General features: G+C 38.5%; 1 protein-coding gene across 1 annotated transcript in view; it reads left to right on the top strand.

The window, feature by feature from the left end:
• LOC124170965 (sorting nexin lst-4) overlaps positions 1 to 14,739 on the top strand; it is an 89,216-nt gene that overhangs the window by 34,979 nt on the left and 39,498 nt on the right. The window contains exon 4 of the mRNA XM_046550052.1: positions 793 to 940. Coding sequence (XP_046406008.1) covers positions 793 to 940 — 148 coding nt within the window. The remainder of the gene's footprint in view (positions 1 to 792; positions 941 to 14,739) is intronic.

Here is a 14,739-nt window from a genome sequence, read left to right as displayed (position 1 = left end):
GCTCATTGTGTAGGGGTTTTTAATTGTTTATTTGAGTCTTAACACGTTGCGTACGGATGGCGAGAATTCTCGTCATTTTTTTCCCGAACGTTCCGGACGAATGACGAAGATTCTTGTCATTCAGGCGCATCAACCTAAACTATTTTAAAGCGTACAATACGTATTCATTAGTACGTTTTCAGTTCTTGTTCGTTATTCATAAAGAATTGATGCATCATAACGTTTGATTGGGTAAAGTTACATAGCAAACATTAGCTTTTTAACCATGTTTAAACCAAAGGCATTACGCCCTAATAGGCACATATTTCCAATCTCAACACCTCCACCCTGAATTCCTAGGAATTTAAATATCCCGGTACTCAACGTGTTAAGGCCTGGTTACACAGTACATTAACACGTACAAGTTAATGTACGTTTGTGTGAATTACTTTGGCGAACAGATCATGTACGAATGCATGAACCAAATTAGAACAGGTTCTGTTTTCTGTGCATGCATTCACACAAGCTGGGTGGTTACACGGTGCATTTTGGTATTCATTCTCGTGTTCATACATTTAGACATTAACCCATACGTGTTAACGTGATGTGTAACTAGGCCTTTAGCTGCACATTTCAACCAAACAAGCCAAAAATATTGAATTCTCGCTGCCAGTAAGAGTCAGTGGCTGGGTGGATTTGAGGCCCTATGTGTATATTTTATTCCATACTCATGATTCATTATTTTGTTGGATTGACTTGTTCTGCAGTGGCTTTTTGCTGTCAATTTCTTCTCTTTTACTCCTCCTGATCAAGGCCACTGATGCTCAGGACTTCTGGGATGACGAGTGGGATGATGATTCGGAAGGTGGTGGCACCACACGGACGCAGCCAAACAGTGCTGCCGGAGGCGGAGCGGGCCACCTTCATGGTCAAGGGAGCATGGCAGATGATGCCTCTTTAGGTATCTTGAAGTTTGGTGTGATAAAATGTTTTTCATGCCCACATGAAAAAAACGTTTTATGCTTTCTTAAATCATTTTCCATTTAGAGTTTGGAAAACTTTTATCCATCTGCAGAGTATTTGTTGGTCACTATAGATGTTGTGATGGTGATAATCTATGGCAGGCAGTCATTGTGTTCAGGAGATTTACAATTTAATTAAGTACACAGAAATTTTGTGAGCGGGTGAAGGTGCAGAATTTAGGACAACTTATTTCAAGATATAAGTATTGTTGTAAATACTGTTATGAATATTACATATCCATTTAAGTGACAGTTACTAAAGAATGTAAAGCAGAATCATTTTTGAGTTCCTCTCAGGGTGTCCAGCGACTGGAAAAATCAGGAATTGTGTGTGCATTAATAGGTCCCAGCAATTATGCATGAATTCATCATGAATTTTCACTATGACATGGATTTTCAAAATATTTTATTTCCCATAAAATTTTCCCAGTTCAATACCCATTTCTGGCCTAAAATGTGTTAGTCGTAATTTTAAATGCAGTTACTAGGTAGAATTTTCATAGCTACATCATGACATGGAATGTAAGAATTAGGAGGTTGAAGCTTGAATAAATTAAAATTGTACTTACAATTTGTGTTAACTAACCTATTTGTGTCCTTGTAAATACAGAAGTATAGCATAATATTATTTAAAAGTATTGAAGTAATTTTGGGTGTTATGCATTCTTGTCCATCGCAGTAATCATGTAAGGTTAACTTGGAATTTTGTAAGATTTCCCTGGAAAACGGGGAATGATGGATGCTGAATGTGAATTTGTCTGCTTTAATTGGCTGGACACCCTGGCTCAAATGTCAAATGTGAGAACAGCCTTTTCTTCTCCTCTGCAGGAGACCTTTTCGGGGCTAATAATTTTGCCTACTTTGCACATCAATATGCAGTAAACTCTCAATTATACGAAGCAGGATATATATGAAGTTTTCGATAATACGAAGTGAAATTGTGGTCACAGCGAAAAGCATATGGTAAATACATGGCACTTTTCGATAATACAAAGTTTTGATAATACAAAATGTTTTGAAATTATGAACTTAGTGCTCGGTCCATAGGAGCAAATGGTATCCGTTTATACGAACCATGGTGAAAAATTTGTCAACAAAACTAGTTATTCCGGCGAAAGCAGCAAAAAAAATCAATGCAGATTGCTGGGTCCTGGCCCCTGTGTATTGTACCCTCAAAGGGCTCCCCTGAGCCCTCATTCTTATTGGTGCATCAATGTGTGAAATCTTAAATGATAGTGCAACTTTGGAGGGAAAGGGTTCGCCAAAAATCTTACGGTAGGAATCGATAATAAGTAGGAGTTCAGTAAAAATATTGTGGCTGGCAAAATTTCCCCATTTACGTGCATACTAAACATTGCGTCGACAATACTTCGTAGTTTAACATGTGAGGAAGGTCGCGTGGGGTATTTCTTACACTCAGACTTAAACCCTACATAATTGAATCATTCATATCCAAGAAAATGCTGTAAGTCCACAAAATTGCTCAAATTTCAACGTTCTTGATGGTAAATATGCGACCTCGCGACAATAAATTTTTAATCAACTGTTGGATATATTAGGAAGGAAGAGAATGAAGACACTCAATGATGGAGGAAATATTTTTCATTTTAAAGTTTCATTAAAGGGACAACGTTACATTTCTGAGGGGGAAAGGTTGGGGAAAATACTGTGGTTGTCAACGACTAGGTGGGGAGATGTAGTAAGGATATTACAGATGATATAATACTTTACACACTAGCCCATATTGAGGGTGAAATGGCTCTTCTATTGCCAATTTGAACGGGGATTTGATGATTCTGTGCATTAAGTTTTTGCGTAATTACCTTCCTATCCATCCACAAGGGAGGCAGTGTCTGGCTGTCTTTCGTCCTGGAAGCGCTGAATCGTAAGGTATAGGCTTGAACTAAATTCATAAGAGAATGTGCGAAGAGCTTCAGTTGGTGCCTAGCGAGTGTCTAAGCAGCAAACAGCGGAGTAGAAGCAGCGGACATACATGACAGCAGTGAAGACGGAGATGAAAGTGAGGAAGAGTATCTTGAATATTGGGCTCTATTTACCACGAATTTATTTTGCAGGCTACTCGTAACTAAGAGGCACTTCCAATTCTAACCATGAACTTTCTTGATGCACTCCTACCCGTTCCCCCATTCCGAGAGATCTTTCTTTCCAAAACCTTTGTTTATTCTCTCCTACAGCCTTTTATTGATCTACCTGACACCCAACTTACGTGTCCCAAACCCCCCTCCACTAGCATCTCTCCCCTTCCCTAGCATTTCACAGTGATGACCTTGAGTGCGTCGTAAAAAACATGGCCCCCAAACGTAGTCTCAGGCAAGGAGGAAGGCACTCTACCCACCTCTCTTCCTCCAACCGGCTGCACCTCTCTCCCTCCTGCCCCCACTTCCTCAACCAGGCAGCACCCATCACACTCTTTTGTTTACCCCACCCCCTTTGAACGTTTTGTGGCTGTGGAGGACATGGTTAATCTCTCCCAGCAACAGGGATATGTTTCCAACTGGAGAGAGGCTGGAGAAGTATTTTCATTATCGGGGAAATGAAGAGGAAAACTTTGCTATCCACATTCATTTCATTGGCCATGAGACGTGTTTTGTCACTTCTTGACACATTTTTAGTCTGTCCTTGCTCCCGTGAGACTTGGAGGATTAGAATGCCCTCCCACTCCGTTCATGCAAAGATACGCTGGGCTACCTGCCTCCCCAATTCCGTAATCGAATCTAATCATTTTAGCCAAGTGAGGAAACACGGAACGCGTATTGGGGAAAACTATACGAAACACCAACTTTTTTAAATCCATTACTTTATGTTCATGGGATTAAATAAATTAGCAAATCTGCTAAACATTTGAAAATATTGAGCGAAACCTGACATTAGTCTTAAATTTTGAGCCTATTTTTTGGTTTTGCTTACCCACTATAAACATGATCAACAAACTTAAATGATGCATGAAATACATCGTGTTTTGGGCTGGTTATTTTCTAAATATTGTGTGGATTTAAAATTTTGCAATGTTGGTTTCTATTTTGAACTCTTGAAAATTGTACCTCAATACGTTGCCCTTCTTTAGTTTTTGGGTTTCATTCACCTTATTTAAAGTGATGCTTTGTGACACTGATAGAAAAAAGATTTTTTAGTTTTAGCTCTTGAAATAGGTGTGCCATAAATGGAAATAAATATTAGGGTGGAAAGGAGAAAGAAAAAACTAAATAAAGCTCGAATTAAATTCTTCTCAGGTGTCTGTGCGGCTAAGGTGCTCCATCTACCTCTCAGCCGGCGATTCAATCAAAGACATTCCTCATCAATGTCGTTGATACCTACCGGGTGTGAGGTGCTGCGATTGTAAAATCGTCTCTCTTCTTTGCAGACTTTCAATAGAAATTAGTTATTTGCTTTGCCCTTTCCACACTGCTATTTATTTTACGAAAATGGAGCGACTAATTTTTTGTGCTAACATAAAAAAATCATTTCTCTATATTAATGATAATTTGCATAGTTTACAATACAATGGAGAAAGGAACACGAAAACTAAATGTTGCTAAGGTACACGTCTTCTGGTATCATTTTTGGGAATTCACACAAGTGAACTAATACTTCACCCAAATATCTTGAAAAATGATAAAATGTGTGTTGTTGGAAAAAAATGAATGTGGATAAAATGGACGTTTCTCTCTTAATTTCCCTGATAATGGAAGATGCTTCTCCAGCTTTTCTCCAGTAGAATCTTTGCTCCTGTCGGCATAACAGAGGAGAGACTTATTATATAAACATGGCACCTCACTCCTGGCATCAATAGCCTTGATAACCAATAAAAAGTTCTATTTTAACGTCCACAAAGATGATGGAGCACGGAAGCTGGTCGGAGAGGCCGAAAAGAATTTACTCCAATTATACGCCGGTAGAAAATCATATCCCATGTAATTTATGATCGTAATTGAATCATAATGAAAATAACTAATTTAAAAAAATCATACATTCACCTGATAATACGAAAGGAACTACAAATATTAACCTACGAAGGTTATTTTGGAAATGGACTATGACCCTTGTTTTTTCTTTTTTCTTGCCACAGAGCGATAGAGGTGGTTAGGTGGTGGACAAATGGTGGTTAGGCGGGCTGTCGCTAAAATTTCGTAGGCGTTAAAAACAAATATCTATCTTATGTGTAGTTGAAGTTGCTATTCCCTACTGACCACAAAATTCTCAGATTAAATTCTTCTACAGCAATTTTCAAGATGTTATTTGATTATGTTTTCTAAAATGGACGGGAATTTCTTTAGCACTAAGATCATTGATTTTCAATGTGAAAGAATGGGAAGTTTAGGGTTGTATGATTTTTTTACGATTTTCACATCATAAAATCAATAATAAAGAGCAGTTTTTTAGATCCATCTTAAATAGCCACCATAAATAAACAAGGCCAATAAAGACCGAAAAAGGGCTGTGGGAACAAAAGCAAACATTTTTTCGCGACTTATGAAAAAGTTTGAAATTACGAAACTCGATATTACGAAGTGGCTATTTTCCGGTCCCGCTGACTTCATATAATCGAGAGTTTACTGTATCTGTGGTTGTGGGAGTAGATTTTAAATATTCCTAACAGTTTTTTCCTTCTGGTTTTTACTGAAATCCATGTGTCACATTGTCTGTTATCTCTGTTAAAATTGCTTTTATATTTCTGTGTCTCAGAAGACTGAAGGAGTACAGCAGATTAAATCCAAAACATGCGAGAAAGTGTAAGTGTGAAAAACTAGGAGAACAATTGTTCCAAGGGTCCAAGAACACAGAGGGTTATACAGAAAAATCAGCCGTTGCAGAACATGCTGCCCAAGCACATGACTTAGGCATTGAGAGCCTCAATATCCTCACTAGGAAGAAATATTACTTAAGCAGAATTTGTAGACAGGGAAGTAATAAACGTAAATAATCATGGAATCAATTTTAACATAGGTAAGTGGCACAAGGATCAGTAACGTATGGCTTCCAGTGAGATACTACCAGGAGAAAAAGCACCAGAATATTCGTAGTCTACTCCTTCAATCAGATATGTTGGTGCACAACATGAGGAAGATTACTAGCCCTGAGAAGATCTGTGGCCAAGGAGAAGTAATATTGGCTGATCTTACAATTGAATAGGAGAAACGTTAAAATAAATTGTGTTTCACGTTTGCACTATGCCTAAAACATAAAATACTCAGTTGACAAAAGTTCATGTAAAATTTTTGAAACTCACCAAGTTGTCAACATTTTGTTCACACTTCCAAAAAGTGTTTCCTTTTGCCATGAAAATTGACTATGGAATCAAAAAATTCAATCCAGTCATTGCAAAATAGGGTATGGCGTTTCCAGTGAAATTACTTTTGACAATCACATGGCATGATGACTGTCATGGCAAAGGTAGATTTATTGAAAATTTAACCGTGCTGGCCTTGGAGAACTTTTTGTTACTGAAATAATTCTTATTTTTCTTCCTCATTTAAAATACAAGGTCAGATTTTGTGAAAATTATATTGTCCTTGCATTTCAGTGTTTTTGAGGTACAGTTGCTTATAATTTTGTGTACTATCGTTTCTATAAGTATGTAGGAACCCTCGAGCCCCACTTGACTGATGTGGTAGGGTCGGTAAAAACTTGGAAGGTTGGCACATAAGGCAGCTTGCATCTCTCACCAGTACGCCAGCAGTATCCGACGACTACAGACGTAGGGGTGACCGGGCTAGCGAGACAGGAGTCAAAGTACAGGCTCAATTGCCCTAGCGGATAGAATGCACTGAGGAAACTCACGTCCAAGCACAGGTTGGGCCGTTGGAGTGTTTCCTTGCGAGCTCCGTAGCAAGGATTTCCTCTCTTCAGATTCATATTTGGACTCACCGTGAACACGGAGTATGTATGTGGCTCTGTAGCGGAGTAGGATTACTTCATGTGCACTTGTTGCGCTGAAGTTATGGGGGAGGTTCAAATCTGAGCTAATTGTAATCTATTTTTATTTTGTTAAAGATTAATTGATAAAATCAGCATAATAGATACGATGACTCAAGAAAAAAATTAACTCCGAATTTTTTTAGCGACTATTTTTTTAAATTTATGACTCAATCTGCATTAATACATTTATTTCTACTTTACTTTAACAAAATGAAAATAGATTACAATAAGCTCAGATTCGAATCTCCCCCATAACTTCAGTGCAACAAGTGCGCATGAAGTAATCCTACTCAGCTACAGAGCCACATACACACTCCGTGTTCACGGTGAGTCCAAATATGAATCTGAAGAGAGGAAATCCTTGCTACGGAGCTCGCAAGGAAACACTCCAACGGCCCAACCTGTGCTTGGACGTGAGTTTCCTCAGTGCATTCTATCCGCTAGGGCATTTGAGCCTGTACTTTGCCTCCTGTCTTGCTAGCCCGGTCACCCCTATGTCTGTCGTCGTCGGATACTGCTGGCGTACTGGTAAGAGATGCAAGCTACCTTATGTGCCTTCCAAGTTTTTACCGACCCTACCCCATCAGTTAAGTGGGGCTCGAGGGTGTCTACATACTTATGGAAACCATAGTACATTAAAGCATTCGGTGATAATATAATCCATCCTTTCATAGTGAATGTAAAACGTTCATATTCATTAAATATTGTGTCTGATCTTCATGAAATTCTTTAGGTTAGAGATATATTTACCCCATCTTACATGGTTGGCTTTTTTCCCATATGACTGACTGCATCTAAAGGAGGTGACAGGAAGAAAGACTCAGTGTTAAGTGATCGTGAGTTCAATTTCCTGAGCCTAATGTTTAGCATTGTCTTTCATTCATTTGTACAATTATTGGCTGCATGCTGCTCTTTGGAATGTGTGATTGATTATCATACTTTGCATTAGATAAGCAGAAATTTTCAACTGATTTGATTGGGTCATTTATATCCTTTGTTTGTTGCAGTGCCATGTTTATAAGCAGGAATGTCCAAAAGGTCAAACACGCAATAATTGTTGAGTTCATTTGAATCAATTATGGTCCACTATTAAATTTTTAATTAATGCTAACAAGTATGTTACAATATGGAGTTGCAGCGTACTCCCAATTATCCCAATGACTAATGATGGGGAGGTGCGGCATGAATAATCGGAACACACGAATAATCCAAACAATTACTTCAATTTCTTGTACCTAATTTTGTGTGTCAAAATTTATGCAAATCAAGCAATCTATTATTATTTATAAACATTATCTGTTATTTTAGATTGCTTTCTGGAATCATAACGAGCTTCCATTTCCCAACTGTGATCTTTTTAGTGGCGATAACATGGTTGTACTTATACTTCTACTGCTCCATGTAATACCTAGTTTTCAAAGACAAAGCATCTGTGGCTGCTAGATCGCATATTCAGAAAGTGGTTTGGACAAATGCTTTGAAACAACTCCATGACATGGGAAACTAGTCGTCAGGCACCAAGCCAGGTAGTTGCGTCTCGCAAAGTTGTCCGGTATGCAACTGCTGATCTGTGGATCTGTGATCACTGAGTGCGATCTTGCACCTCAATGGTTGAAAAAAGGAGCTGGTAGCTCCCGTGAAGGTAATGGGTGTGTAATCATACCATCACTCAGCAGCAGTCATAAGAAACCAGGACTTGTAAATTCTAGATGTATTTAAAATTGTAGATGTATTTAACAGTGTTCGGCAAGTTGTTGTGGAGCATATTGCATAAATGAAAAAAACTTAAAGTATGTCCGGTAAGGGTTCAGTATATCGATACCATCAGGGAAGGCAGGATCAGTTAAAAAAAACTCTACATTACACAAAGCAGGTTTATTTGCCACGTTTGTGCACTCCAGCCGCCAACCACACACTCTGCATAGCGTCCTCTTTTAGCATGCTAGACGCTCCCTATCTTCTCCCACTCCATCGCCCCGTGGTACGTCCATTCTGTCGATGCTGTGTCGCTCCCACGCTTGAGGTGAGGTGAGGAACGGGGAGGGTGGGGAGGTGAGAAATGAAGAAGGAACTGCGGACTTGGCAGCGCTGGGCAGTGGGTGGCGTGGGGTGGAAAGAGGAGGAAGACTGGACAGAGTCCCTCATCCCATGATGCTTACAGTCCATAATTTTTATTAGCATACGATGCATTTCAGCAAATCAGCTTTGCCATCATCAGGTACAAATACGTCAGGAAGGTCCAAAAGGTCAAACACACAATAATTGTTGAGTTCATATGAATTAATTATAGTCCACAATATTATTTTTAATTAATGCTAACGAGTATATTACAATATGGAGTTACAGCATACTCGCAATTATGTAGGCTAATGATGGGGAGATGCGGCATGAATAATCATAAAATATGAATAAAACACCGTATTTGTACCTGATGATGGCGAAGCTGATTTGCTGAAACGCATCGTATGCTAATAAAAACTGTGGACATGCACAAAGTTTTTTCATTTATCATTATGGCAAATTGTCTACGCTGGCGAGTGCCCGGCTATGACTCATGCTATCGCTATTTCCACTTCCCGAGCTGCCTTCACTTCTACTATTCCCTTCCCCTCCAATTTGACCTTTACTCGTCGCAGCGTAAACATGCCCAAGTGCTACGAATTCTCCATTTCCCTTGGGCTGTATTCAACAACATGCGAGGTCACTAGGGTTATGACTTTTTGACTCTTTGTACAAAATTTGATTTCCTGTGCCACAAAAAGATGAACTTTCGCCCAAAAATAATGTTAGCAGTCTTAGTTTTCTATATATTTTTAAAAAATGTCACCCCCAACAAGAAATTGCTAATTAGATTTTCAGTCATATACAAAGTACATCCCTGTTCTTTCTAGAGTCCTGTCAGACGTTCTTCAAAGATCTCAATCTGTATGACAGAACTCTATATAGTAGTCTGAATGTTTGTAAGACACACTAAATTCTTCTATGCCAGTATTGAACTGAAATTAATTAATAGAAGTGTCCATAGAGTTCTAGAAAATTCTCCAATTTTTAAGTATATACAGTGGAAGTTTGGTTTTACGAGTATAGCATTTTACGAGAATCGTGTTTTTGCGAGTGATTCTTTGTACCGCCAAATGGCCTATGTTTTACATGTAAAATAAATCGGATTTAGCGAGGTAAAAAAGTTCCTTCCACTGTGTACGCTCGGTTTCACGGCATACATTTCTCAAGGGCGATGCACTGCTGAGCAAGCATTAACTATTATGTTTTGTATTACATATCTGTGAAATACAAGATGTGTGTCAGATCTACAATACCTGAAGCCAGTTGTGTCCATGCATTTACAGGTATGTGAGTTACGGCCTTGAGTACGCTCCGCACGCTCCCATTTTACTTTCTTCTTTTGTTATGCCCAGTTATCTGTGGGAGGGAAATGGGAGGAAGATGACAGTTGGAGAGGGAGTTAGTTCCCCCCCATCCTCTGTGGCTGGCTTCATCGCTATGACAATATAATAGGCTACGTCTTAAGGCCTGGTTGCACGATGCATTAACAGGTATGGGTTAATGTCTTAATGTATGAACACAAGAATGAATGCCAAAATGCACCAAACTTGTGCAAATGCATGCACAGAAAATAGAACCTGTTCTAATTTGGTTCAAACATTCGAACATGTTCTGTTCCGGTCCACCAAAATCATTCGCGCACACGTACATTAACTTGTACGTGCTAATGTACCGTGTAACCAGGCCTTTAAGGGTGGGAACTTACATCGTAGTGAAACTCCCTCCATCTTTTCCAGTGTGAGGTATGGCAGTTGAAAGCGCAACATTGTCATAGTTAGATAGGCACCCTTACATTGACTTCCGACTTATGGAAAACTAGAGACACATTACCTGCCATTGCACGCTATCTGGCGATGCGTATTTCAATATTTCATGTATGCATCGAAATGTAGTTCGATCAAGACATCGTCAGATATTGCCATGTAGGAAAATCACAATTATTACCAAGATGGTAAGATAACAATAAACCTTAGGTTAGCGAACGAGGACTCAGTACCGCCGAGTAATCAACTGTAAAAAATTTGTAAAAGCAGAATTACTGTGCTGATACTAGAAATCCTCTTCTTAGTGACTAATCATAGTGAATCTTCAATCTCTCTTCTTCGTTCTCTCCAAAATTCTTAATAATTTCTAAATTTCACATCATATCAGCAGAACTGTGATGCGCTTCTGTGCAATCCCTGAAATTTGTTTAAACTAATGGCTTAACTTAGGTGCGGATTACCCTCAATGGCTATTACATATATGTACTATGTGAGTAAAATTAAAAAATACTATTTCTTACACCAGATCCTTTTTATAGTTATTTTTTTCGGAGGAACTGAAGATTTTGTACATTAAGTAAAATATTTATATTATCACAATGGCTCTCCAGAAAACTCTGACTACAGTCCAACCAAGGAAGCTAGAGCAATGTTACCTGTCGCTGCATGCTATCCAGCAATGTATATTTCGATGTTTCAATCATGCATAGGAATGTAGTACGATCAAGACATCGTCAGATATTGCCATGTAGGAATCACAATTATTACCAAGATGGTAAAATAACAATCAACCGCAGGTTAGCGAGTGAGGAATTAACACTGCCGAGTAATCAACTGTAAAAAATTTGTAAAAGCAGAATTGCTCTGCTGGTACCATAAATCCTCTTCTTAGCCACCAATCATAGTGAATCTTCATTATCTCTTCTTCATAGTCTCCAAAATTCTGTATGATTCAAAGTTTCACATCATATCACGAAAACTGTGACGCACTTCCTTGCAATCCCTTAAATTTGTTTAAAAGAATGCCTTAACTTAGATGCGGGTTACCCTCAAGGGCTATGTACTATGAAGAGCACAATTAAATGCTATTTCCTACAACAGATCCTTGGAATCTCTTGGCAATGATTAAAAGCTCCTACGTACAGACTCCTATGTCAAAAATAATATTCCGCTCCAAATTTTAAGTTGCAGCGTATGCGTCCTCTCTAATGCTTTCCCATGCGGTGCTCTTGGAGAGGTTTAAAATATTCTTATGCCACTGGTAGCATGGAAAATGTTTTCCAATTGTAGGTGCCGGCAGGAAAGAGTTAACATCACAATAAATCACTCTGATGTGTCTCCTTGCATAACTCGACTACATGGTTTCTAATTGTGTGATATACATAAAAAACTTAACGAAAGATGAATCAATGGAAATGTAATGGCTCCTTATATTTATTCCAGAAATTACAGTACAGTAGAACCCCGATCTATCGTTCCCACATTCATCGTTCTTCGTCCCTGGTCCCAAATAAAGTTCCATAATGGCATTGTAATTTTTCCCGCATCTATCGTTCACCGAAGTATCGTTTTCCCGCATCGATCGTTTGATGATCGCGGTCCAGTCGTATAATTTTCCCGTATCCATCGTTCGACAAAAATTAGACTAGGTGTTTACAATGTGTCATTTATGGCTAATAACGACAGGCACATTGTTTGATTCTTCCCCAGGAGATTGATCTACCATAGGGAGAAGCTCAGTGCCGTACTTTCCAGGGTGGTTTGACTTCAAACCAGCGAGTGTTTTCCGTATGGGTTTAATAAAGTCAGGTTTCGTATTTATTAGTTTTATTTTATTCGTCTTGGACCATGGCCCTTCCGAAGAAACAAGTGAGAACTTTAAAAGATGGACTGAAAATAATTGAAGATGGAGAAAAGAATCCGAGCTAGAAGCGTGTGAATATTGCTGTACGCCTCGGGTTGTCCGGTAGCACATGACAGAAGGGGCAGAGGTAGAGCGAGCTACCTGGTAAAAATAAGAAGTGGGATGAAGCCAAGGGTAAGGTGGGCGTGCCACTGACGATTAACGCAACATTGTTCATGCTTTACACATTGCCTCAATTATATAAAAAAATAATAGTTATAAGAAAGGAACGTTTCAAATAATAGACTATTTTTGGCCATTGTGATCCATCTCACCACCAATCACTGCTCCGGCGAAAGTGGTTGTTTAAGGCATAACATGCAAATTGCTCTCGTAAATACATGTACAGTACACTCCCGATTATCCTAATGGCTAATGATGGCGAGAGACGGCACAAATAATCGGAAAACACGGATAACCCAAACTTTCACTAAAAATGTCTTGTAATGTTCTTTATTTACCTAAAAAGCAATATATTATTATTTATGCAGGTATTCTGTTATTTAAGAGTGCTTCTCGGACTCAATGAGAGCTTTCTTCGACAGTTCGCGATCTTTTTAGCGGCGATAACATGGTTGTACTTGTATTATTAATGCTCCATGTAAGGCCTGGTTTCATAAACCACTCATCCGTGGCTGTGTGATCACAGATGCAGATAAGTGGTTTGCACGAATGCTTCAAAACCACTACTCAATGTCGGAAACTAGACTGTCAGGCACCATGTCACGTAGTCGCATCTCGCACAAGTTGTCCAGGTTGTAACTGCTGCAAGACGTGTATCCGTGATCACGGAGCTCGGTAGCGCACTGCGAGGCTTGGAAAACAGGAACCCGGTGCTCCCGTGAATGCAGCCTGGGCGCGATGGCTTCCATTTTACGAAGGGGATTATAACGGAAATAATAAGTCCGGTTTATCATAGCATTAATGCAGTACTTCCAATGATTTTGCGTTCGATCTTATTTTTTTAATAAAGATCGCGGAAAATATTGAGCAAGAGTGAAAGTCATGCACGGATAATCAGCAACCTGGATAAACTGCAGCCGGATAAGATAATGGGGAGTCTGCTGTACATTATTATGTATGCGTAGCAGATTTATCAACATAGATAATGCAGATATTACATTGGATGAAAGAAAAAGTCTTCCGAGGCAAAATTGTTCCACCGTCTTCGTCTGCAGAAACAAAATGCCATACATTATTTCACATAACTTCCACAAAACGCGCAGGAACAATAAATGTAAACCACTTGAAGCATTAGAGGGAAGTTATGATGGGGATAAAGTTTTATCAATAATTGTTTTAATTTTCTGAAAAAAAATCAAAATAATGGAATGATCACGTACATAGAAAAGTTTGGCTTGGTTGGTTGTGCATTGGAATAATGATTGACAAAGCAATGTTTTGCATGATTTTAATTCAGTACAGCACTTATAAAGTAAATGACTAGTTTGTCAAGGAAATTTTGCAAAAAATCCACAGAGGAAAAATCATTTGCCTTCAAATTTTTTCGTGATTGATCTAATGACGCAAGTAACAAATTGATTGTGAATAATCATTTGTTTGGGTTTCATTGTAGTGTAATCCCTTTTTCCTTTTCTTGATTTTATGTGCCCTTATATTTTGCACAATTTTTCCAATTCCTGTCGATTATTGACCCTTTTGCCTTTTCCTGTATTGCACACTTTCATGTATTTTGTACTCTTGTGAGGGTCCTTAGAGAAATGCAAAAGGTGGGTTTTATTGCATGTGTTGTTGCTCACGGAAAAGTATTAGCTTGATCCTTTGCCCAATTGTTTGATCCAATTTTTAACTCACATCTCTATCATGCTATTTCACTTATGCAACATGTGAAATTAAATTGTTGCATGAATCTATGTGGAGTCATAAAACTTTTTCAGCACTTCTTCTTTGTTTTCAATGTTTGATTTTTCTTTTGCATCTCTTGGTAAACTGCTTTTATAGTACAAACTACAAACTGATACATTAGTCAAATGTTTTGTAGTAATAAATCTTATTCCATTTTTCTATGAAAAATTTTATGCATTAAATATTATTGATTGAAAATTGTGTA

This window comes from Ischnura elegans, chromosome X (genome assembly GCF_921293095.1).
Source record: "Ischnura elegans chromosome X, ioIscEleg1.1, whole genome shotgun sequence".
NCBI classification, from domain to species: Eukaryota; Metazoa; Arthropoda; class Insecta; order Odonata; family Coenagrionidae; genus Ischnura; species Ischnura elegans.
This window is presented reverse-complemented; position numbering and strand designations above follow the sequence as displayed.